At 38.2% G+C, this 26,266-nt stretch overlaps 1 protein-coding gene across 2 annotated transcripts in view; it reads right to left on the reverse strand.

Annotated features, from left to right (window-relative positions):
* rtknb (rhotekin b) overlaps positions 1-26,266 on the reverse strand; it is a 47,149-nt gene that overhangs the window by 13,570 nt on the left and 7,313 nt on the right. For both annotated transcript variants that reach the window (XM_081390171.1, XM_081390172.1), the window contains 5 exons: positions 26,216-26,266; positions 25,184-25,278; positions 24,878-24,984; positions 24,652-24,780; positions 24,238-24,400 (listed from right to left, as the gene is read on the reverse strand). The exon at positions 26,216-26,266 is cut by the window's right edge and continues 192 nt beyond it. In XM_081390171.1, coding sequence (XP_081246297.1) covers positions 24,238-24,400; positions 24,652-24,780; positions 24,878-24,984; positions 25,184-25,278; positions 26,216-26,266 — 545 coding nt within the window. The remainder of the gene's footprint in view (positions 1-24,237; positions 24,401-24,651; positions 24,781-24,877; positions 24,985-25,183; positions 25,279-26,215) is intronic.

Raw genomic sequence — 26,266 nt, forward strand, 5'->3', positions numbered from 1 at the left:
ATGTATATATAGAATATATACTATACTCTAAAATACTGTAAAAATGTGGGTTTTTGGAAGGAGAATTATGAATATCCTATAACCTACAGTGAAAATCTGACGATGTACTCACAAAAAAAATGTTTTTTAACATTTTTAGTTTAAAAATATATTAAATAATTGTATGAGTCATCTTATAATGCACAGTGAAAAAACATTAAAAGAATGGAATATAGCAGCACAAATAGCTAAATAGGACTAAAATACAGTTTTGTTTCCGCCACAAAAAAAGAAGTTAATTGCGACTTTATCTCACAATTCTGACTTTATTTCTTGCATTTGCGAGTTTATATCTTGCAATTCAGACAACAATTCTCAGAATTGTGAGTTATAAATTCACAACTGCGAGAAATAAAGTCAGAATTGTGATATATAAACACGCAACTGTGAGAAAAAACCTTGCAAATTTCTCGCAAACGCAAGTTTATATCTCATAATACATGACTAGAATTGTGAGGTATAAAATTGCAATTGCGAGAGGGAAAACGTCAGAATATGTTTAAGGGCCCTATCTTGCACCAAGCGCAATTGACTTTGTACACCGACGCATGTATCATTCCTATTTTGCACCCGACGCACAGCGGACTTTTCCCTCCACAGACGCACGTCGGTAAATTAGGGAATGAACTTGCGCTCCCCGGCGCAAACGTTCCCTGGTGCTATTTTGCAGTTCCAGAAAACAATTCCGCCACAGACCAGGAAAAGCCTAGTGAAAGTCAGTGGCGCTTTTTCAGTGGCGCGTTCAGATATACCATAATGTAGCGTGTGCACAACGCACATACACTTTGCTTCTCTCATCTACACACAGACGCAGCAGTTGGCATTTTTGCAAACCATACTTAATTACAAGGAAAAATATTCCACATGAGGGAAATCATTGTGGTGTCTATGAAGATGTGGAAAAAATAGGCATAAATCTAGCTTACACATTTACCAAAATTATTATACGCCTGTTTAACTGAAGCTAATTTGGGTGGGTTCCTCCCATCCCCATACAATGTCTTTTACGTCTCCTCAGCTGTGAACCGCTCCTGGCGCGCGCCTGGCAAATCCGCCGTTATAATAGCAATCCGCCATGGAACAAGCACGCCTGCTCTTAAAGGGAATGTGAGATGCCGCTCTGATTGGTTTATTTCACATTACGCCCAAACCACACCTATGAGTAATGAAGCTACTTCAGACCGACCCATTTTAGATTTGCGTGGGGATCCGCCCACAAAGTTAGTTGCGTTTCGCGTTAGATGCTTGCCTTTCAGATCGTTAAAATAGGGCCCAAAAAGTTACAATTACCTTTTTTATTCCGTGGCGGAAAGAACCTTCTATAGTAATCTCAGCAGGCAGCTTTTTTTACTGAAATTAAACAGGACTATCGTATTGTGTTTTGGATAACAAAATCTGCATCTTATTAAAAACTGTTTCATTATCATGCTACAAAGTGTGTTGAGTAAGCAAACACTGTTAATCAAGCATGACGTTAATGCATTTAGTAAAGTATAGAACTTTGTGTCAGAGATTTCAATGATGCATTTACTGTAAAAACAGACATATCTGCTATATTAAATTTCACTTATGATTAATTCCAACACTTTTTTTAGGCGTGAACTATTTCCTTGTAATGCTTAACATTAAAACTTCCTTGTAAAATTGTGTTATTCCAGTAGATTTCTATTAAAACCTGTTTTATGGTGATGATGAATTATCTCCGTTGATCGCCCATTTTAACACATCCACCCACATTTATCTGTGTTTCTCTTTTGTTCAAGAATATAAGTTGATACAAGGTTGGCTAACTGGCAATAGTTTGTATCTTTCCAAATGCGGCATTACTGAAATCATTGTGGGCGAATGGTATTCGGAATCAAAAGGAAAGTTCAAAAGTGAATATAAGGGCGTCAAATTCATTTGATTTCTTCTGTTACAACAGCGACAATCTTAAAATATGACTTTTATATGAATAACCCCATTAAATAATCAATTGTGATGGACAATATTTGAAAAGAGTAGACACACTTAATTGCAAAATGGATTGCCATGAAATTATCTAATTGATTGACAACACATATTATAATTCATATAAAACTTAATCTATTTTGTTATATACTGTAGAAGTAACACTCCAAATTCTTGATCACTTGTTGTTTGTATTGCACTCTTGTATTTCAAGTGGCCTATGTGTTCAGGAATGTAGGCAAAGCAGTTCTGAACAAGTATGCCATTGTTCTTTGTCTTGCCTAGGTTTTGGTATAAGATAGTTTTGGGGAAGATCTCTTATGAATGCAGTTCCTGAATCAAATTTACAAATTGACAGCCAACGAATAATGAATACATTTCATAGCAATCGATTATGCGTGCCCATTCTTTTTAAATATTGTCCATCACAATTATTTAATGGAATCATTCATTCTTTCTTTCTAAAATAGAGCCTTTTCTCTCTTTTAAGACTTTGAAAGAGTAATTCATGTTTTTATATCATCAAGCTTAGACTACTGCAACTCACTGAACTGTGGAATGAACTTCCTTGGCCCATCTCCAGTTGGTCCAAAATGCATCCGCAAGACTCTTAATGGGCCACTTAAATTACTTCCGTGTTAGCATCATTACTGTTACAATGTTTTAATCAACAAGCAGAGTTATAAGGCAATTACTAATTTTCATTCTATGATCATGAGGTAAAAAGTGACCAGACTTTTTGGGTACACTTTATTTCGATTGTCCACTTTAGACATTCTACTAAGTATAAGTTACTTTGCAACTACATGTCAACTAACTCTCATCAGAGTATAAGTAGACTGTAGTAGACTTGTAGGTTAGGGTTTAGGTCAGTAGAATAAGTTTACATGTAGTTGCAAAGTTGTCAGTAGAATGTCTGTTGGAGGAGCATCAAAATAAAGTGTTAGCAAATATTAAGCCTATCTGCTTGAAATTAAGTTTTTGCTCACCAGCCACTGTGGCTAGTCGTTTTCCAAAGTTACTAGCTACTCACTGGCCACAATTTTGACATTGATACCATGGAAAAACTGCCATATAGATATATTTTAATATTATCTCATAATTTGGCAGCAGGTATATTAGGCTGCTGTCACTTTAAGACGTCACGCACAGATGCATTATACACATGCATTTTCTTTCTAAACTATTTATTATTAATCTAGTTATTTTACGAAATTACATTATTTGCAGCGAAAAAGAACTCAATTTAGAACTGAGAGGCGGCTTTACGTGCACGCACTTTACACATTTGGGAATGTGTAAAATGATGTGCAATATGCACAATCCCATGCTGAAATTCAAACCCTGTAAAACCAAAAATATTCCTCCGGAGCAAACAAAACAAGTGAGTGAGGGGAGGCGGGTTTGTGTGGCAACTCACTCTCAGAGATATGAGAGAGCGAGAAAGTACAGCTGGTATCGTGTATCTATTCTGCGAAAAATTAGTATTGGAAGCAGATATTTCAATATCGATATGTATCAAAATCAATATTTTTGACAACATTGCTCTTAGTTTATTATTTCAGATGCCTTTTTAAAAGATTACAATTGAAAAAATATATATCATATACAAAATTCAGTGACTGCGTTAAACGCCACTGCTGAAATCCACCCGCATTTGGCGGGCTGGCAGTGTAAATGTCAAGCCCTGACTACTCTAATGAGAGTTAGCTGGCATGTAGTTGCAAAATTACTTATAGTCTAATGTGGACCATCAAAATAAAGTGTTACAACTTCTTAAATAAATGCATGACCGAAACTATTGGGGAAAACAGCAAAGAGAGGGGGGAAAGCGATAGCAACACATAAACAGCAAAGTAAACACCCCCAAATGAAACTATGAGCTGGAACATTCTGTCAGGTTGATGTCACCTACAGCAACAATGCAGCCTATACATCAGGTCGAAACATGTTGGTGCATATATATATTTTTAAAATGACTTAAGCCACATTCATTAAAGGCTTTTTAACCTGATCCTTCTCCTGATTATTTTGATTGAGTGCCTGGGACCTGCTTTGGTTTCTTTTGGATTTTTTTCCCTACCCCAAGAGCACCTATCTTAAACTCCTCTGACTCTACCTGAGCGCCTGGTTGAACCTCTCACACTATACATCAGGCATTGCTGAAATATTCTGAAGATAATATGCAAAAAAGAATTCAGGTGATTGTCAAAATTTGTCCACATACCAGTAGTTGAGCGACACCTGATTTTAGTAGCCACTGGAAACAAAAATTAACAATGTTCAGTAACATTCCTTGTCAAGTTTAAAACCCTCAAATTACTGTGACAAAGGGAAAATATCTTCACCTTCATCTGAGGCTTAACAACAGACAAAAGATTTAAACAGGGCATATGACAGGACAAGTCACACTCAAAAAACATAGACATTTTGTAACAAGCATTGCATCAAGTTGGCATAACAAACGTCTGCTAAAAAACTAGAACAAATCCATTCAAACAAACTATTGAAGGCATAGTTTTTTTTATCGTTTTTTTTTTTCAGTTATGATACATGAAACAAAACATATATCCATAACATTACAAAAAAAAAGAAAAAGAAAAATAACAACACGCAATTCAGACCTCACTTATACTGTAGCTGTACTAATCCTTAATATAAAATCTAAAATAAGGAATGTCATTGCAATTAATTTGCAATAAGAGAAGGTAAATGTTCTAGAAAAGATCCCAATTTTTTTCCAAAAGTCTTTCCTAATATTGAAAAGGATTTTCTCAGGGGTGCAATATGAAATGAGTTCATTGATCCACTGTTTTCTTGATGGAGAATGAGTCGCTTTCCAGTTCACTAATATATATTTTTTTTCCCGCAGTTCCTGCCAACAGTGTGAAATACTTTTTATGATGAGAGGAGCCTAATAAATCAGTATCCCCTAATATCCAAATTTTAGGATCATTACTAACTGGAATACCTATAATCTTTGGTGATATATCAATTATATAGTCCCAAAAGACATTCAAAACAGGACAATTCCAAAGCATATGGAGTAAATCGCCTTCAGACGTTTTACATCTTTGACATTTTGCAGATATATCAGTACTTAACATGTGAAGTTTCTGAGGAGTATAATATGTTCAATGCAGAATATTAAATTTGATTTCAGTTCAGTTTCAATTTATTGTCCCCTAAGGGAAACTTGTCTTGCAGCCAGGTAAACATACAGATTGCACAACAAAAAAACACCACATACACATATGAATACACAACACAAACTACTAATTAAAAACACTTTTACACTACTACTCATCTAGGTCAATTTTTTTTGCAAATTTAGCAAACAAATTGCTCTTGGTATAAAAGAGTTCTTTGTCCTATTGGACTTAAAACAAGGAACTCTGAGTCTCCGGCCTGAGGGGAGGACCTCAAAAGAACAATGAAGGGGGTGATTTACACAGTCCAATATAGCATCTGCTTTCCTCATAACCTGCCACTCATAAATATTTGTCAAGGAAACCTATGGACAGCCTATTAACTTACCAGCCACCTTCACAATATGGCTGAGGTTATTTTTCTCCCTCAGGCTGATGCCCCCATACCAGGCAATAAAAGCAAAAGTAAGGACAGATTCAATAAAAGATTTATAAAATAAAGACAGGATAACCTTATCAACATTAAAAGAGTTAAGCTTCCTTAGGAAGTACAATCGTTGTTGTCCCTTTTTACAGATCATCTCTGTGTTTATGTCAAATTTGAGTTTACTGTCTATCACAGTACCCAGATATTTATACTGCTCTACCACCTCTATTGCTGATTCCTTTTATAGCGGTGGGTGGAGGAGAACCAGGTTGTTTTCTCCTAAAATCTATGAGCATATCCTTGGTTTTAGAGGTGTTAAGCTGGAGAAAAGACCTGTCGCACCAACTGACAAACTAGTCAACCACTGGCCCATGCTGAGATTCATGTTTCGGCAGTAAACTGACAATAGCTGTATCATCAGCATATTTCAGGATGTGTCTATTACTATACATACACTATACGTGACTCCTACAATCGTTAGTGTAGAGGATGTATAGTAGAGGTGAAAGTACACAACCCTGCGGGGAGCCAGTGGAAGAGACACGCCTTTCAGAGAGACAACCATTCACCTTAACTCGCTGTGCTCTGTTTGTTAAAAAAATCCATAATCCAGCTCACAAGATTACTCTCAATATTAAATTCTGATAATAGTTTACTGACTAAAACATGTGGCTGGATAGTATTAAAAGCAGAAGAAAAATCCAAAAACAAGAGCCAGGTGTGTGTACCAGGACCCTCTAAATGTCTATACAGTACAGGAGATCTAAAAGTGTAATCTGGGCATCCTCTACCCCCCTGCTAGCCCTGTATGCAAATTGCCTAGGGTCCAGGGCCCCACCCACCCTGGACAGCAGAAGCCGCTTTACAATCCTTTCAAATGACTTCATGACCAGTGAGGTTAATGCCACTGGTCTGAAGTCATTTAATGTGTTTGCAGAGTTGCCCTTTGCCACTGGAACTATGATAGACTCCTTCCAAGCCATTGGGACCCTTCCCTGTTCCCAGGACATCTCAAAAATATCAGCAAACACCCCACAGATCTGCTCTGAACAGCACTTCAACAATCTCCCAGTAATTCCATCTGGTCTAGGACTCTTATTTACATTAGTTCTCTTAAGTACAGACCTAACCTCTTCCTTTGTAATTGAGAAAGGTATGGATTCTACCTGAGCCTGTTCCTCAGTTAATTTCTTTAGTTTGTCTGAAAAGTCATGAATACCAAAACGTGAAAAAAAGGTGTTCAACGCTTCAGATAACTCGCTATCATTTTCATACATTGGCAATTGGACTGATTTATTATGTGTTTTTTGCAACCCTATCATTCTTTTCACACCATCCCATGCTACCTTCAAGTTATTGCTGCCCAGTCTTTCCTCTATCTTATTTTTATATTGCAATTTAGCCTTCTTGGTTTCTGCTCTGATCTCCTTAGTTGCCTCCCTGATTTCACGCTCATCCCCCTCATGAAAAGCCCTATGTTTTTTTCATTAAAACTTGTTTCAGTGAGCTAGTGACCCATGGCTTATTATTTGCATACACTTTAACATACTTTTTGGGAATAACAGAATCCACACAAAAAGAAATATAACAACATACAGCGTCAACAAGCTCATCAATATCCGAAGCAGAGTCAATGAAGACAGACCAATCAGTGCAATCAAAACAACCTTGTAATTTCAGAACTGACTCATCCTCCCAGGTCTCAATCTCTCTAGTTTTAACTTCCCCCCTTTTAAGCATAGGTCTGTACACCGGGATGAGATTGATAGTACAGTGATCTGAGGATCCTATGGGAGCCAGAGGGGAGGCCTTATAAGCCTCCTTAATTGAACCATATAGCACTTGTCTAAAGTCTTATTTTTCCTAGTTGGGTATGTGACATATTGATAAAAGTTGAGGGTTTTACTCAGTTTGCAGTTATTAAAATCCCCCATAAGCAGACAGGGGGCATCCGGGGAAAGAGATTGAAGTCTTTGAGTCACTTTGCGAATAGTATCTGCAGCATTTTCTGTGTTTGCTTTGGGGTGTATATATATTACAGTCACAAATATCTGGGGAAATTCTCTTGGGAGATAGAACGGACGAACAGAGATGGAAAGCAGTTCGATGTCAGGAGTGCATATCTTTTCCCTAACGGTGATGTTGCTACACCACCGCTGGTTTATGTATACACACACACCACCACCCTGAGATTTCCCCGTGACTTCTGCGTCTCTATCCAACCTGACAGGCGCCCCAAAGCCGCTGATCGCTAAATCCGTGTCGGTGTCTTTAGACGACAGCCACGTCTCACTGAAGGCCATAATACAGGCGTTCCGGTATTCCTGTAAATAGTTCGAATTTGCTTGAAGCTCATCAATCTTGTTTCTGAGCGACTAAGCATTTGCTAGTATTATTCAAGGGAGCGGAATACAGCGTATTTTTTGTCATTTTAACCGAAGTTTCCTCGCTTCCTCTCCTTGCGAGAGTTTTTGCAATCATTTCCAGGAGACCTGCGCCTAGAAACCTCAGCTAGAATGTCTTCAGATACAAGCGGGTCCAAGTATATATTTCCCATACACGGATTGTCCCATCGCATCAAACATTCCCGAGAGTATGTCCTTACCGGCTCACGTTGCTGGCTGCATTCGCCTTGGACATAATAAATACATAAAGTCAATAAGATGACAGCGTAGTATATCTCCATGGCGAATGCTTGAATGAAAAATCGTATCTAGTCCATTTTCATCAAACAACGAATCAAAACAGGAAACTTATTCAGCACTTCTGACAAGCAAAACGCAAACAAACAAACACACCTGCTGCTGATCGCTACAGCAAGAGTAGGGCCCCCTCTGCGCAATGTGATTTGTCTGATTTGTCTATGTTTGGTAGATATTAAAATAGCCTGCATTCTTTCCATAACACATTCCTACTCCACCAGATCATTTACATTTAGTCATTTAGCAGATGCTTTTGTCCAAAGCGACTTACAATTTAGGACTAAATTAAGCGAGTCATCGCGAAGAGGCAAAAACAACGCAAGAAGTGCTCAAAATACGATGTTCAGGCATTGTTCAGAGTAGCATAAGCCCGATAAGGGAGGATTAAAGGAAAAGGAAAGAAATGTTTTTTGTTTTTTTTTATGAGGTTAAGTGCTCACGGAAAAGATGAGTTTTCAGTTGTCTTTTGAATGTTGTCAGGGATTCTGCATTCCGAATGAGGGTGGGGAGAGCATTCCACCAGCATGGAACCGTGAATGAGAATGTTCTGGAAAGTAATTTTGTGGCTCTCTGTGATGGAACCACGAGACGTCGCTCGTTGACTGATCGCAGGCTTCTGGTAGGGATGTAGACTCGTAGGAGTGAGTGAAAGTAGGAGGGAGCTGAGTCTGAGATAGATCTGTAAGCAAGCGTCAATGCCTTGAACTTGATGCGAGCAGCGAGTGGTAGCCAGTGCAGAGAGATGAACAGCGGAGTGACGTGGGCCCTTCTTGTTGAAGACAAGATGAGCTGCAGCATTCTGAATCATTTGTAGAGGTTTAGTTGCACATGATGGAAGTACAGCCAGAAGACATTACAGTAATTAAGCCTATATGACCAAGGCCTGGACGAGAAGTTGTGTTTCATGCTCAGTTAGGAAAGGCCTGATCTTCCTGATGTTGTGCAGTGCAAACCTGCATGATTGAGCTGTCTTTGAAATGTGGTCTGTGAAGGTCAGCTGGTCATTCAATATTACTCCAAGGTTTCTGACCGACCTTGATGGGGTGATTGATGCTGAATCTAGCTGGATAGTGAAGTTGTGCTGTAGAGACGGATTGGCAGGAAGGCAGAGAAGCTCAGTCTTTGCCAGGTTGAGCTGCAGGTGATGTTCCTTCATCCATGCCGAGATGTCCGCCAGACAGCTTGAGATCCGTGGAGCTACTGTGGTATCATCTGGTTGAAATGAGAAGAGGGGCTGTGTGTCATCAGCATAACAATGGTAAGAGAAACCATGTGCCTGTATGATGTGTCCCAGTGATGTTGTGTAGATGGAGAAGAGGAGGGGTCCAAGAACTGAACCCTGAGGAACCCCTGTGGTCAGTTGATGTGCTCTGGATACCTCGCCACTACCTGTGAGATAGGATTCAAACCAGGGTGGACATAAGGATCTGATGATTCACAGAGTCGAAGGCAGCAGACAGATCCAGGAGAATGAGAACTGAAGATCTGGAAGCAGCTTTTGCAATCCGTAGGGCCTCTGTGATCCACAGTAAAGCAGTCTCGGTTGAATGGCCCTTTCATGAGGCCGGATTGGTTGACATCCAGCTGGTTGTTCAGACTCAGAGACAAGAAGGATGTTACTTGGTTGAAAGCAACTCGTTCAAGTGTTTTCGCAATGAATGGTAGTAAATCGCCTTCAGACGTTTTACACCTTTGACATTTTGCAGATATACTTAACATGTGAAGTTTCTGAGGAGTATAATACACTCACCTAAAGGATTATTAGGAACACCATACTAATACTGTGTTTGCCCCTCTTTCACCTTTAGAACTGCCTTAATTCTACCTGGCATCGATTCAACAAGGTGCTGAAAGCATTCTTTAGAAATGTTGGCCCATATTGATAGGACAGCATCTTGCAGTTGATGGAGATTTGTGGGATGCACATCCAGGGCACGAAGCTCCCGTTCCACCACATGCCAAAGATGCTCTGGGCGGTCTCATTTATAAAACTGTGCGTAGGAACCTTACTAAAAGTGTACGTGCGCCCGAAAGCCAAAAAAGGTGTACGCAAAAAAATATTGAGACTTATAAAACCGTTTGTACGCCAGAACCGGAAGATTGTGCGCACATGCGTCTCCACCCCGAAATAACCATATATGGAGCTTACAACGGCTAGTTTTACTATGCAGATCCTCATCTGCATATCATTTGCATATGATTATTCATCCACGTGACACGTTTAACGGTAGCCTACAAGACACATTACATTAATAAAAATCATGTAGTTGCCTATCCTTGCCTTGTTTTTGAATACATACATCAAATAGTGTATAAAATACATTTCAGAGAAAGTTTTTCTCACTCTTTCCCACTGGCTGAATTGTATTTTTAATTGAAGCAGATCGGCCTTGGGCATTATTTGCACGAAACTATTTCTCAGACAATCTGGTATTATCATGATAAGCAGTTATCTCTGTGGTTAAAACATTAAAACACAGCACACCACAGGAAAAGTGTTCAAAAACATCGCATCCACAACAAATATTTCTATTGATTGAATTTGAATATAAAAAATGTTGTAACTTCTCAGTAATGATTTCATGTTAAAGTGTTTAACTCCATTAATTTGAATGGCATATTTAATCTAAATGTTTATATCAGAAGTAAAACATAGTTTCAATCATTATTTTATTTATTTAAACTGTTATTTGCGTCAGTTTCACTAAACGGCCCAACGCGCTCGCTGGCGCAGACATTTAAGATGGGATGGATATTTGCTTCAAGTGATAGGCTTGGTGAGTAAAAGTATATTTGTATTATCTTTCTGTATATGTTTAATTTTCTTTAGATTTTCTGTCTAAAAGTGACCAAAAAGACACTTAACTCCAGCTCACCATAGGTGTCGCCAAACTGCTGTCTCCAAAACGTTCGTACGCATGGGTCAGAGTTTGCGTGCAGGTGCGCACATTTTCCCGTCAAGTTTGTTTTTATAAATCACAACTTATGCGTCGGAAGTGGCGTACGCCTCTTTCAGGGCCTGTTTTGGTGACTGTGGGGGCCATTTTAGTACAGTGAACTCATTGTCATGTTCAAGAAACCAATTTGAAATGATTTGAGCTTTGTGACATGGTGCATTATCCTGCTGGAAGTAGCCATCAGAGGATGGGTACATGGTGGTCATAAAGGGATGGACATGGTCAGAAACAATGCTCAGGTAGGCCTTGGCATTTAAACGATGCCCAATTGGCACTAAGGGGCCTAAAGTGTGCCAAGAAAACATCCCCCACGCCATTACACCACCACCACCAGCCTGTACAGTGGTAACAAGGCATGATGGATCCATGTTCTCATTCTGTTTACGCAAAATTCTGACTCTATCATCTGAATGTCTCAACAGAAATCGAGACTCATCAGACCAGGCAACATTTTTTCAGTCTTCAACTGTCCAATTTTGGTGAGCTCGTGCAAATTGTAGCCTCTTTTTCCTATTTGTAGTGGAGATGAGTAGTACCCGGTGGGGTCTTCTGTTGTTGTAGCCCATCCGCCTCAAGGTTGTGCGTGTTGTGGCTTCACAAATGCTTTGCTGCATACCTCAGTTGTAACGAGTGGTTATTTCAGTCAAAGTTGCTCTTCTATCAGCTTGAATCAGTCGGCCCATTCTCCTCTGACCTCTAGCATCAACAAGGCATATTTGCCCACAGGACTGCCGCATACTGGATGTTTTTCCCTTTTCACACCATTCTTTGTAAACCCTAGAAATGGTTGTGCATGAAAATCTCAGTAACTGAGCAGATTGTGAAATACTCAGACTGGCCTGTCTGGCACCAACAACCATGCCACGCTCAAAATTGCTTAAATCACCTTTTGTTCCCATTCTGACATTCAGTTTGGAGTTCAGGAGATTGTCTTGACCAGGACCACACCCCTAAATGCATTGAAGCAACTGCCATGTGATTGGTTGATTAGATAATTGCATTAATGAGAAATTGAACAGGTGTTCCTAATAATCCTTTAGGTGAGTGTATGTTCGATGCAGAATATTAAATTTGATTTGTCTATGTTTGGTAGATATTAAAATAGTCTGCATTCTTTCCATAACACATTCCTACTCCACCAGATCATTTACATTTACATTTAGTCATTTAACAGATGCCTTTGTCCAAAGCGACTTACAATTTTGGACTAAATTAAGCGAGTCATCGTGAAGAGGCAAAAACAACGCAAGAAGTGTTCAAAATCATATCAGAAGTTCAGGCATTGTTCAGAGTAGCATAAGCCCGATAAGGGAGGATTAAAGGAAAAGGAAAGAAATGTTTTTTTTTTAATGAGGTTAAGTGTTCACGGAAGAGATGAGTTTTCAGTTGTCTTTTGAATGTTGTCAGGGATTCTGCATTCCGGAATGAGGGTGGGGAGAGCATTCCACCAGCATGGAAACATGAATGAGAATGTTCTGGAAAGTGATTTTGTGGCTCTCTGTGATGGTACCACGAACCGTTGTCTATGTTTGGTAGATATTAAAATAGTCTGCATTCTTTCCATAACACATTCCTACTCCATCAGATCATTTATATTTGATAGGAGAGAGACAGGTCGGTAATTCTCTACAAGTGATGTCTTTAATGTTGTTTTTTTTTAAGAAGTGGAGTTACCAGAGCCTGCTTGAATGCAGTAGGGAAAATGTCAGTATGGAGAGATGAGTTGATGATGTGTGAGATCATATGTACAGTCAAGATCTCCTTCCCACCTCTGCTTCAAGATTACGTTGTCAAATGGCTTAAAATTATTTGTTAATGTGCTGTATCCTACAGAAGCAATACCTTTTGGGGAGGACACAATCTTGTTAAACATAACATTTTCAAACGGCGACAGTGTTGGAATTTTAGAAAATGTCTGAGGGGTGATCTCTTTGAACCAATGTCTGACTTGCAAATATTTGAAGAAATTATGTTTTGGGATTTTTTATTTCTGGGATAGCAATTCAAAGCTCATTAAAGAGTCATTGGCATACAAGTCTTCCAGTGTCTTTATATCTTTACTTGCCCATGCTTTTAGGGTACTATCAGCAATACCAAGAGGTATAATAGGGTTATCCAGAAACTTTTTTGCTAATGTCCTCTTTGCCCTGATGGTCAAAATGGGGATTTTCAATTCTTTAACTATTTTCTTACAGCCACTTTCTATTTGGTAATGCTCAACAATCCTTTGATGCACATCAGAACTATATTCTTTGGTTTTATTCATTGTGATGGATGATTAAGGGAATTTGGCCTTTGTGTTTCCTCATATTTAAACTCCTGTGAAACAAGAAGTCAAAGCCAGGGAATTTCATGCTCCTAGTCACCCTGGTGTGCTAAAAAAAAGGTAAATATTAATGGGAATATACTTCAGAGATATTTTACTCGTAAAAAAATTCTAGGGGTGACAATAAAAAATTCTTCTGTGCGCCCTCTCAATTGGCGGAGGAGATCTCTGGGCGCCAAGGATCTCTGGGATAATGTGTTCCAGAAACTAAACCATATTGCATCCCTTGGATTTTTCCGAGAAATTAACAATACGAATGTTAGATCCCCTGCTTCTGTTCTCCAGGTCTTGCACTTTATCTTTAAGGTAGGAGACCTCCTTCTCCAAGCAACTGACTGTCGAACGAGTGTCTCTCAAGTCATCCTCTGTGGCGCTTACTCTAGCTTCCACCTCAACCATCTGTTCAGATAATGTTGTCATAGAGGTTTCGATACTGGTCAATTTGGCCTGAATGTCAATGGTCATCCTGTCAATTTTTTTGCTAATGTCCTCTTTGCTGGCTTTGATCTCCTTCCACAGAGTCTGTAACGATACTTCACCTTCCACATCTTCGTTGTTAGCTTCGGGATTGTTGCTAATCGGTCGTGAGGGTCATTTTACTTCCTTTTCGGAGTAAATTGTGTTCTGCCATGAACAATATTGAATTTCCAGATACTTAATAGGATCAAAATTCTTCCAGTTAGGGAGATTAATGAAGGATTTTTGACAAATAATATAGCTAATCAGAGGAGCTCACAAAAGCATGTCTATCCTCACCGCCTGCATTACATTTTTTTTTTTTTTTTAAGGATACTATGCATCCTGATAAAGTTCCCTTGGCCTTTGGTTTTAAAATAGCCCCACATCATCACATAGCCTTCACCATACCTAGAGATTGGCATGGGGTACTTTCCATAAGATCATCTCTCAATGCAAATCAAACCAGCTATTAGGCTAACTGAAATAAAACTATGCCAATCTCTAGGTATGGTGAAGGCTATGTGATGAAGTGGGGCTATTTTAATTCCAAAGGCTAAGGGAACTTTTACTTTTATTTTTATTTTTAAGTATTTTTTTTTTAGTTTTTTTTTTTAGGATACTATGCATATAGTATCCTAAAAAAAAGTTTTTTTTCAGGATACTATATGCATAGTATCCTAAAAAAAAAAACTAAAAAAAAAAATACTTAAAAATAAAAATCTGCCTGCCTCTATGGGAATTTAACATGGGGGTGTCCAAACTTATGCACCCTGTATTTTAAGGAAGAACATTTATTTATTTACGATACATTATTCATTCACAAAGAAAATTGGTGTCCTTAAAGGTTGGATTTTTCCTAATTTTTCAAATTAAGGCATTAAGTTCAGTTTCCAAAAGATGATTTTTTATTCCTCTTTTTAGTCAACTTTAGTATGGGTGTCTAAACTTATGCATAGCACTGTATAATAAGCCGAATTTCAATTTCGTTTCCTCAGTTTAACTAAGTACAGCAACAGAACTTGTTGACACTACTTATTTACTTGTTTGTTGTACTTTTTCATGCTCTTGTTCTCCTCCATCAGTTCATCACCCATGAAGAACAATTAGGGAAAAATCCAGTTTGGTAGGTTTTTTTATGTCAGTGATGATAACACTTGTCCTTCAAGTTCATCAGTTCCTCATTCCCAAAAAAGTGGCCATGCACATGCAAATACAGTAAGAATGCAAACACGTGCAATTACACGTTTACATTTGTGCAAATATAACTTGTTTATCACCCCTAAAAAAAGATCATCAAAGCCTCCCTGTTCTACCTTTTAATTCCATTATCATTTTCTCAGGCCAAACTGTTATAAAACTAAAACCATATCTAACTGTCACAGTCACTGTATAGTTGTGGTCAGAAATGACTGTAAAAAATAAATCTGCATTGTTTATCCTTTTGATCTTTCATTAAAAAAAATTGCAAAAATCTAATCTTTCATTGAAGTAAAATAATTGAAAGTGTGGGGGAAAGCACATTATGAAATAAATGTTTTTCTCCAAAACACGTTGGCCACAAATATTGGCACCCTTTTATTAAATACTTTTTGCAATCTCCTTTTGCCAAGATAACAGCTCTGAGTTTTCTCCTATAATGCCTGATGAGTTTGGAGAACACCTGACAAGAGATCAGAGACCATTCCTCCATACAGAATCTCTCCAGATCCTTCAGATTCCCAGATCCATGTTGGTGCTTCTCCTCTTCAGTTCACCCCACTCATTTTCTATATGGTTCAGAGAACTGGGACAGTCATGGCAGAAGCTTCATTTTGTGCTCATTGACACATTTTTGTGTTGGTTTTGAGTTTGTTTTGGATCCTTGTCCTGATGGAAGATCCAACCACGGCCCATTATAAGATTTCTAGCAGAAGCCGTCATGTTTTGATTTTTTTATCTGTTGATATTTGATAGAATCCACAATGCCATGTATCTGAACAAGATGTCCAGGACCTCAAGCAAAAAAATATGCCCACAACATTAAAGATCCAACGGTATATTAAATTGTAAACATGGGGTACTTTTTTTCCTTGTGTGCACCAAACCCATGTAGCGTGTTTGCAGCAAAAAAGCTTTTTTTTTTGTTTCATCTGACCACAGAACCCTGTGCCGTTTGAAGTTCCAATTGTGCCTGACAACTGAATTTGCTGGAGTTTATTTTTGGATGAGCGAGAAGGATACATATGAAGAATCCAAATTTAAGAATATGTTTAAGATCTGCTGATCTTACTTCCTTACATAACATCACATGAAAAACTAAGGTGAATTACACTGTATTGGTCATTCAAGGTGAACATGATGGCATCAATTTACTGATCAGAAGTCAGCTTTAAGTCAGCTGTCTAAACATTGCAATAGTCTTTGATCTTCCAACTAAGAGTTGGACTGTGTGTGAATGTTACCTAGTCTAAGGTCTCGTGACCATTTGTTGTGTATACCATTTGGGGGGGGGGGGGTACCATTATCTCAGTTGGGGGCAATTGCCTCTATTGTCTTTAGATGATTAGATTTAGTGGTTACCTCTAAGGCTGTGTGTATGTTTAGCACCTTTAAGGACAGCCCACTGAAAGGCCTATAAAGAAACCATGCAAAGTTTGTTAGCCAGAATGATTTGGGAAGAACTGCAGCCGCGTCAATGCGAAGTCCTCAATAAAGAATAACTTTGTTTGAACGTGATCCCCAACGTCTCCTGGTCTCTTGCTTCGACGAAGAAAAAGTTTTCAACAATTTGCTGCCGCGACCCGGATGGAGAAAAAGGAAACTCAAAGAACTGAATCTTCAAACCTCAAGCTTTCCAGCTTCCTCCAGATTGAAAACTTCAAGCTCAAAGATCTCAACAAAGCTGACTGAGTTCCAGGCGAATGTTTTCTGTACAACCAACGATTCGATGAGTTTCACTCCATTTCAAAGAACCAATGCAGACCAGAACAAATGTTTTCCTCTGCGCCGTTCAGAGAAGTAGTTAACAAACAGCTGTAGAGTTTGGTTAACTAAAGATAAGCCTCTAAAAAGTTTTTCTTTTAGAGATGAAATTGATCCTCTGTTGTTGGCAGGGAAGATTAACAGTTACATGTTAATATTGTGTGTATGCTCTTGCTAGAGAAGACCTATCTGTAAGCTAGAGAATTAGCTTTAGAATTAGATTTAGCCTCTTGTGCTAATAAGATTGTACCCTCTGTTTGCAAGACAGTAGAGAGAAGTTTTTTTAGTGTTTGTTTGTGGTAACAGAAATTCACCAAATGTTTAGGAAAAGTACTAGACAGATTACACCTTTTTGGACAGATAGTGAATTCAAGTCTTTGTTATCAGAGCACATGGACTCCATCGTGACTAAGCCAGTCAGATTTAATTTAACAAAGAAATTTGGCATTGATCTAGAGAAAGTGTGGTCAATTGAAGATTGCAAGAAAGTGTTGAGTGCATGTATCAGGAAGAAAAATCTGAAAGGCATCATCTGTTGTCACCGAGAATTTAGCTTATCCACTGCACAAGAACAAGCTCGTTGTATTGCTACGTTAAACGATCAGAACAAACAATTGCAGACTCACATGTCCTGTCTCAAGACAAAGGTGGGCCATAACAAAGCCTGAACCAAATGTGATTTAGAAGACCAATAGTCAGATGAAAGCTATCCTGATTTACAGTCTTTTGATAGTATAGAGGACAATGTCAATGCAGATGTAAATGCAGTTGAAGTGTGCGTAGCTAGACAAAAGCCTCAGGGAAAAGGTGTTGATACAGTTCCATTTGCAACCCCCATATTGCAGCCACAAGCAGTCAAAACATCTTTACGTCCGAAAGATATTGAGAGAATTGCTGAAAGTTTGCCATCAGTGCAAAGAAATTTTTCTGAGTTTAGGAGAGCATTGTTCAGTAAAATGCATCTTTACGACATGTCGTTGCTGGAAGTTACACAGCTGATGTCACAAATTCTAACTGAATCTGAATTCAACAATTTTGAGTCTGCTGTTACTTCCGAACTGCAACCTGTCAGTAAAGGCGATTTGAGAGAAGGTGTTTTGAAAATCCTAAAGAATATCTTAGGACCGAAAATCGATTGGTCAAGAGTTACTAGCTGTGTACAAGAGAAAGAAGAAACTGTGAGTGAATATACTGAGAGGTTCTGTCAGGTAGCTGCAGTGTACAGTGGAATAGTGGATGATTCCGAAAGTGTGTTAGCTGACAAAGGAGCTCTAATCCGAATTTGGGCAGATGGTCTTGTAGCTGAGTACAGAACAGCCTTGCCATTCCTAGATATTACGTTGGCTAAAAGAACTCTCAGAAGTAACCTAGAAAGTTTAGCTATTTGGGAAAGAGATTCTGATGTCAAAGAGAGAGTAAGAATTGCAGCAGTTTCTGTTAAGGTCAACTCAGAGAAGCCAAAGAAACGCAAAAGTCCTAGAGAAGCCAGTTGTTCTTACTGTGGCAAGCACAGATATTTTGGAAAAGAATGTAGAAAAAACAAAAATAACTTAAAACAAGTTAACAATGTTATGCAGATTTTACTACATTTGTTTGCTACTTTGAAGCAACCCCTCCCCTCGTCATTGGACTCGTGGGTAAGCTTTTTGAAGTGTTAACCATTTGGGCTGTGATTGCTTAATCTCCCCAGTAACTTACAACAAAGATGAAAGACTTATTGACTGTCACAGCCTTTGTTTGGGGGACATTCAGTATACTCACAGCCTTAAAATGTTATACCACAGAATATTGCAGTTAGACAACCATCCTCTGTTAATGATGTTTATTAGGACTGATGTTTCACTGGAGAATGGAAATGTGCCAATTTTTCTCACACACTGTACAGTGTGCACACAACAGGGACAGAATAGGACACGGACAAGTGAGGTGCCCTGGAAGAACTGAACGCAACATGCGTTCGGGGGTGAAACCAGGGTGAAGACACTACCTCATAGGCCTTTCCCGATTTAGTCCATCCTTACCTCACTGGTCCATAGGTGTCAAATCAATTAAGAAATAGGGAAAGAATGAAACAATCGCAGCAGACGCTACAACCCTAGTGTTTAAACAAATACTGCTACAACCCTAGTGTTTGGACAAATACTGCTCTGTCGTCTTTTGTTTTCTTTCTTCCTCTGTGCAGATACACTTGATGGCTGTCTCAAAAATCCATATGCAATGACGTCTCACCTGCATATGAAGCCACAACCTCAAGAAGACAACTACACCCACGGCTGAACGAGCCAATCACAAAAGAAAAAGAAAAAAAATACACAACGATGTATTTTATGATCAAGACTACATACCATTATCTGAGTGCTGAAGATAACATAATATGGCTGAAGATAACTTTTCATGGTTCGGAAACCTGTTAGTATCAAGTGTGTCAACCAACAAATGACTCACGTCCAGCACACCCGTAAGATTTCACGGACCCTAAGTGCATGTTTGTTTCTGTGTCAACATGCAGTTACAGATGAACAACACAGAGCAAGTTATATGTGCCTGTAACTTACACAAGTTACAAGAATGAACATAAGCGATGTGCCTGTAACTTACACCAGTTACAAGAATTAACTTTATGTGTTTAAATTTGTATTTTGTGAGAGTTTTTAAGAACTCTCAAACGGGGGACTGAAGAATCCAAATTTAAGAATATGTTTAAGATCTGCTGATCTTACTTCCTTACATAACATCACATGAAAAACTAAGGTGAATTACACTGTATTGGGCATTCAAGGTGAACATGATGGCATAAATTTACTGATCAGAAGTCAGCTTTAAGTCAGCTGTCTAAACATTGTAATAGTCTTTGATCTCCCAACTAAGAGTTGGACTGTGTGTGAATGTTACCTAGTCTAAGGTCTCGTGACCATTTGTTGTGTATACCATTTGGGGGGGGTACCATTATCTCAGTTGGGGGCAATTGCCTCTATTGTCTTTAGATGATTAGATTTAGTGGTTACCTCTAAGGCTGTGTGTATGTTTAGCACCTTTAAGGACAGCCCACTGAAAGGCCTATAAAGAAACCATGTAAAGTTTGTTAGCCAGAATTATTTGGGAAGAACTGCAGCCGCGTCAACGCGAAGTCCTCAATAAAGAATAACTTTGTTTGAACGTGATCCCCAACGTCTCCTGGTCTCTTGCTTCGACGAAGAAAAAGTTTTCAACACATAGCAATATTTGCATATGATTTAGGAGTTTATTGTCATAAATATAAATAATCTAAAAGGTGTGCATCATACATGAGACCTAGGTGAACAATGTACAATGAACAAAGTTGGTTTTATGAGTGTAAATCATTGTCTTCAAATGCTATTTAAGTTAGAAACGTTTATGCCAATGTCGTATGTAATTTTGAGACGGTCCCTAAATATGCGTGCGACAAAAAAGTCCATTCAATTTAAGAATGTGCTTCATGTGTCTTTCACTTATAAACGTACCCATGTCTTAATGCCAAAGACCGCACTATATCTTTTTCTAGTCTTCACCTTCCCATAAATAAATGCAGATTTCACAATAGAAAAGTCAGGCCTAACTTACTAGTATCAAAAACATGTCGCCAGAGCGATGCTCAATCAGACTCTAAGAAAACAAGCCTGGATTCCTTTCAAAGTTAAAGGTCACGTGTAAAAATTATTGCATGTGCAATACCTTTTAAACTTTCACTAATTTTATACAGTCAATAAGTAAGCCTCTCATTTGTGTTTCTCTGGTAAAACCACTGTGGCCCCTCCAGCAAACTAAATCAATTTCTAAATTAGTCGCTAAACTTAAAAAAATAAAAATAAAATTGCCTTACTACGAAGGTAAACTTCATAATCGAGCTTGCAAACTGAACTTTTGATTGAACTTCCCATAAATACAGAAAATAATTTAGCATTATGCAATTACATAAGACTATATATAAAGAGTATACACTAAAAAGTACTAATGGGCCTATGTCTTTCACTCACATTTCAACATATAAAGGCTGCAGTTCATAAACTGGTCTCATTTTGGGAACGGAAGAGAACAGGCCTGTGATCCCACCTCTGTTTTAGAGTTAGGCCTGTAAGGACTTGACCTCCATATTTAAAGGGGTCATCGGATGCCCATTTTCCACAAGTTGGTATGATTCTTTAGGGTCTTCATGTAAAGTGTGTAACATACTTTGGTTAAAATTCCTCAAAGGTTGTGTAAAACAACACCCTTTTTACCTCCTCAAAAACAGCTCTGTTACAGCGACCCGTTTCAGTGCATGTCTCTTTAAAGGAACACGCTGACTTTTGGGGACTTTAGATTATTCACCGTATCCCCCAGAATTAGATAAGATAATCACTCCGAGGAAGTAGCAGTGCTTCGCCTTCTGAGAATATAGTTCCCAGTATGTATACGGTTAGAAGATGGCTGTGTCTCATGTGACCTTGTTATTTGTACAAGCTGTGAATATGCAATTAAAAACATGTAAATAGGAAAATGTTGGCATTATTTAGTCACTTATTGGGAGCAGTATGCTAGCTGGAGCCATTTACTTCCAGTCCTTGTGACGTTATAAAAAGGCCCTAAAAGAGGCCAGGGTTGAGCATCTCCGCAATCTAATAGAAAACAACCATAACAATCCTAGGTTCTTATTTAACACCGTGGCTAGACTAACCAATAAACAGATGTCTCCTGAACAAAATATTCTGTTACAGTTTAGTAGAAATGATTTCATGAAGTTCTTCACTGAGAAAATAGAAAACATCAGAACCACAATTGTAACTGTTCAATCCTCAATCGCGCCTTATAATTCGGCCTCAATTATCACCCCGCAAGAACATTTAAAGTGCTTTACAAGTACAGAACAAAAAGAGTTAAATAAACTTATCATTTCATCTAAAACAACAACATGTTTATTAGATCCTATACCAACTAAACTATTGAAAGAAGTGTTACCTGTAGTGGAAGAGCCTCTCCTCAATATTATTAACTCATCTTTATCATTAGGTTATGTTCCAAGAACATTTAAACTGGCAGTTATAAAACCTCTCATTAAGAAACCACAATTAGATCCACATAATCTAGCAAATTATAGACCCATTTCAAATCTACCTTTTATGTCTAAAATACTAGAAAAAGTTGTGTCCTCTCAACTGGGCTCTTTCTTGCAAGAAAATGACATCTATGAAAAGTTTCAGTCTGGGTTTAGGCCGCATCATAGCACTGAAACTGCGCTCGTTAAAATCACAAATGATTTACTTTTAGCTTCTGACCAAGGCTGTATCTCAATACTAGTTTTACTTGATCTTAGTGCTGCGTTCGATACTATAGATCATACAATACTCTTAGATCGACTACAAAATTATACTGGTGTTCAAGGACAAGCATTAAGCTGGTTTTGATCGTATTTATCTGACCGCTACCATTTTGTTTATTTAAATGGAGATAAATCGATCATAACTTCAGTAAACTATGGAGTGCCGCAGGGATCTGTCTTAGGCCCTCTATTATTCTCAATATATATGCTGCCACTTGGAAATATTATAAGGAAACATGGAATTAGTTTCCATTGTTATGCTGATGACACTCAAATATATATTTCATCACGGTCGGATGAAAAATTATCCAAATTGACAGAGTGTGTTAAAGATATAAAAGATTGGATGACACGCAATTTCCTTTTATTGAATCCAGACAAGACAGAGGTAATACTTATCGGTTCAAAAAACCACCCACAAAACCTCTCACAATACAACTTTAACATAGTAGGCTGTCCTGTTACTTCATCCTCTACAGTAAAAGACCTGGGTGTTATACTAGACTGCAACCTGTCTTTTGAAAATCATATTTCATACGTTACAAAAACAGCCTTTTTCCACCTTAGAAACATTGCTAAGCTACGTAATATGCTATCTGTTTCTGATGCAGAAAAGTTAGTTCATGCATTCATGACCTCGAGACTAGATTACTGTAATGCTTTATTAGCTGGTTGTCCTGCATCCTCAATAAACAAGCTACAGTTAGTTCAAAATGCCGCCGCTAGAGTTCTAACTAGATCAAGAAAATATGATCATATAACACCAATTTTATCATCACTACATTGGTTACCTATAAAGTCACGTATTAATTACAAGGTATTGCTACTGACTTATAAAGCCCTAAACAGCTTAGCTCCAGTCTATTTAACCAATCTTCTATCGCCCTATAATCCATCGCGCTCTTTAAGATCACTAAATTCGAGGCTTTTGGTCATACCTAGGATATCCAGATCCACCAAAGGAGGGAGAGCATTTTCACATTTAGCTCCAAAACTCTGGAATAGTCTTCCGGATACTGTTCGTTGCTCAGACTCGCTCTCCCAGTTTAAAACTAGATTAAAGACGCATCTCTTCAGCCAGGCATTTATATAATACTTTTAATCTTACAGTTAAATCCGGTCTCTAGTTCATAAACGCCAGAGGAGAACTGGCCCCCGACTGAGCCCGGGTTCTCCCAAGGTTTTTTCTCCATTAGGTCACCTGATGGAGTTTTTCGGTTCCTTGCCACTGTTGCCTTTGGCTTGCTCAGTTGGGGATATTTGGGGATATTTAATTGAATTAATCAATCAACGATACTATTGATCAGCATTACCAAACGTGGACGTTCCACTAGAAACAAACATTGATGTATTGTTTTAATTTATTACTGTGAAGCTGCTTTGATACAACCTATGTTGTGAAAAGCGCTATATAAATAAACTTGACTTGACTTGACTTGACTAAGCTAGGCTAGCGGTGGGTGCGTCAGACAATTACGGCACGCATGGAGATGAGAAGGGTATGTGTGGACTTATCTAACTCTGGGGGATATGGTGAATAAGCTAAAGTCCCTGTGTTCCTTTAAATGATAACGAGCAACTGCTCACCCCACCCCTCTCTTCCGCAGGCCTTGTCGAAACAAGACGCGTAAAGTGCTGCCATGGTGCACAGTATACAAATGTGCAAATACAGGAAAGTCTGTCAGCGGGCGTGGGCGGAAAAAAGGAATTTTGTTTCTTTTCCCCTACAAAAAGGAAATCTGCATAGTGATGAGGGATAGAGCTTTGATTTTCTTTTCATTATTTCCTTATGGACATACCAGCGGTTGCATGTCAGCAAATGTTTACAAAAATAACATATGAATTTATATAGATGGATAGATATTTTATTTTTTAGTCATTTTGCAGAACTTATCTTTGCTTTAATATCTTTCTTGCTTTATTATTATTCTAGGAAGCTCTGGTACTTACTCATGTCATAGAAATGCTGCCAGAAGGCTTCCATCCAGCTATGTGTGTCTTCAGGTGTGTGCGTGACAATTGTGTAAGTGGTCTTTTCGCCACACTGGTTGGTTATGGTGATACTCTGAGTATGTAGAGCCGGATCTCTCTCTGTGGCACGCACACGAGTTTCCTAAAGCAAGAATGCACACACTTAGTTTCAAGACCAGGTGGAAACAACAAATTCTGCATTTCATAAGCAGTACCATGTAGTAAACAACTTTCAAAAGTATGTATGCTGTAATACAGGATTAAAAGGCACGTGCAGCACGTTTCACAGCCTTTTCCTGGAATAACTCACATAACATAACATAACTGCTTTGACCTAAATCTCTGTTGACTAAAAGATGCCACTACAACTGATGCATTGATAATCCTCCTCACCTTATTAATGGGAATAGTAAACACTGGTGTCTCTAAAGAGTCGGTATCAGCTTGCTGCTGGTAACACTTCAAATCAGATCCATTCAGGACCCCGTAGACGTCTCTCCAGTGCTCAGGATCGGTCTCTGACTAGGGTAAAAAAATACATGAAAGCTGATTGAATAGGGAATTGGAAAATAATGCTAATTTATTTTTAATTACAATAATAAATTAAATTTTTACATACCCGAATTCTGAGTTTTCCACACATGACATCTTCAGTCATACAGAGAGGCTGAGCCACGAGCTGACAGCACACATTACCATAGAGAGGCAACCAGAATGAAGAGTCCTCTGAAATACAGATGAAAACAGAAAACAAAACAAGAACAGATCAAAAACAACAGATGGATGGATGGATCATTAGAGATCTATTTAGATTTTAATTAACTTTTTTAAATTTTCATTGTATTTCGCAGACTTTTGGACCTCATTAAACATAAAACACATATTTAATGGGTTCTGTGAACATTAAAATCAAGGGGTTTCTTACCTGTGTCTGATATAGTCAGGTCATGGGTTCGGAAAGAGTTCTGTACGTGGCACAGGGTCAGAGATGTATGGGCCAGGAGGTGATATTTAGGGCCCCTGAGGACAAGAGGTGGTATTGAGTTCTGATATTCAGTTCTGATAAAACTGCATTTAGAACATTTAGAACTGACAATAATACATTTTTTGAGTACATAAAAACAATCAGAAAAACTTAATTTGAAAATAATCCAACAACATTGTTGTATTTTTTAATGAAGTGAAACCTTATAGGAGACATTTCAAGAAAACATGTCCAGGTCATATATTCAATGAAAAAAGTAAAAGAATTTTCACTTCAAATTCATATATTTTGCATATATGTTACAAAACAATTAATTATATTTTTGTACATTAAGATGAAAAAAGAAAAATTCTATGACAATTAAACAGCTGTCCACCCAAATGTTAATGGCCCCAGATATTTTAATTTTTGAGTTTGTTTGTAATTTTCATTAGGGTCAATGATGATTCTGTAATGTAAAAAAAAAAAAAAAAAAGACCGTAAAATAAAAATAAATATAATGATGTACAATTACAATTATGAAATAATAAGAATGAAAAGAGATCAATTATTTTAAGTGGTGCTTTATTCTCATGAAAATAATGTCACAACATTTAATTTTTAATCCAGAGATGTTTTGAAATATGAGAAATGACCCAGACATGTTCTTGGCAGGCTTTATGAGATTCACCCTAAAAATATTTAAGTGGTATCAACATCTTTCTCCATCCATCTCTTTCTTTTTCTCTGCTTTGCTTTTTTGGCACTCGTCTCAGACAGACTGAATGTTAAGAAAATAAAAAGTGAAGGTGTGCCTGTTGGGTGTGAAGGTGTGACTGACAGTTACTACAGATGCATCTGTTTATGTTTGTAAGCACCTTGTGTGAGACTGTTTCAACATTTAATATTTTTCCAGTGCAGTGTATCTGTGTGTACACAGATATGGTACATGACATATTTCTGTAGGTGATAGCATATATACTGCCACCTCACCGTACAGACAGAGCAGGCAACAGAACCGGTGATTCTCCTCCGGGCGAACTC

The sequence above is a fragment of the Scardinius erythrophthalmus genome, assembly GCF_964197995.2.
Source record: "Scardinius erythrophthalmus genome assembly, chromosome: 17".
Lineage (NCBI taxonomy): Eukaryota > Metazoa > Chordata > Actinopteri > Cypriniformes > Leuciscidae > Scardinius > Scardinius erythrophthalmus.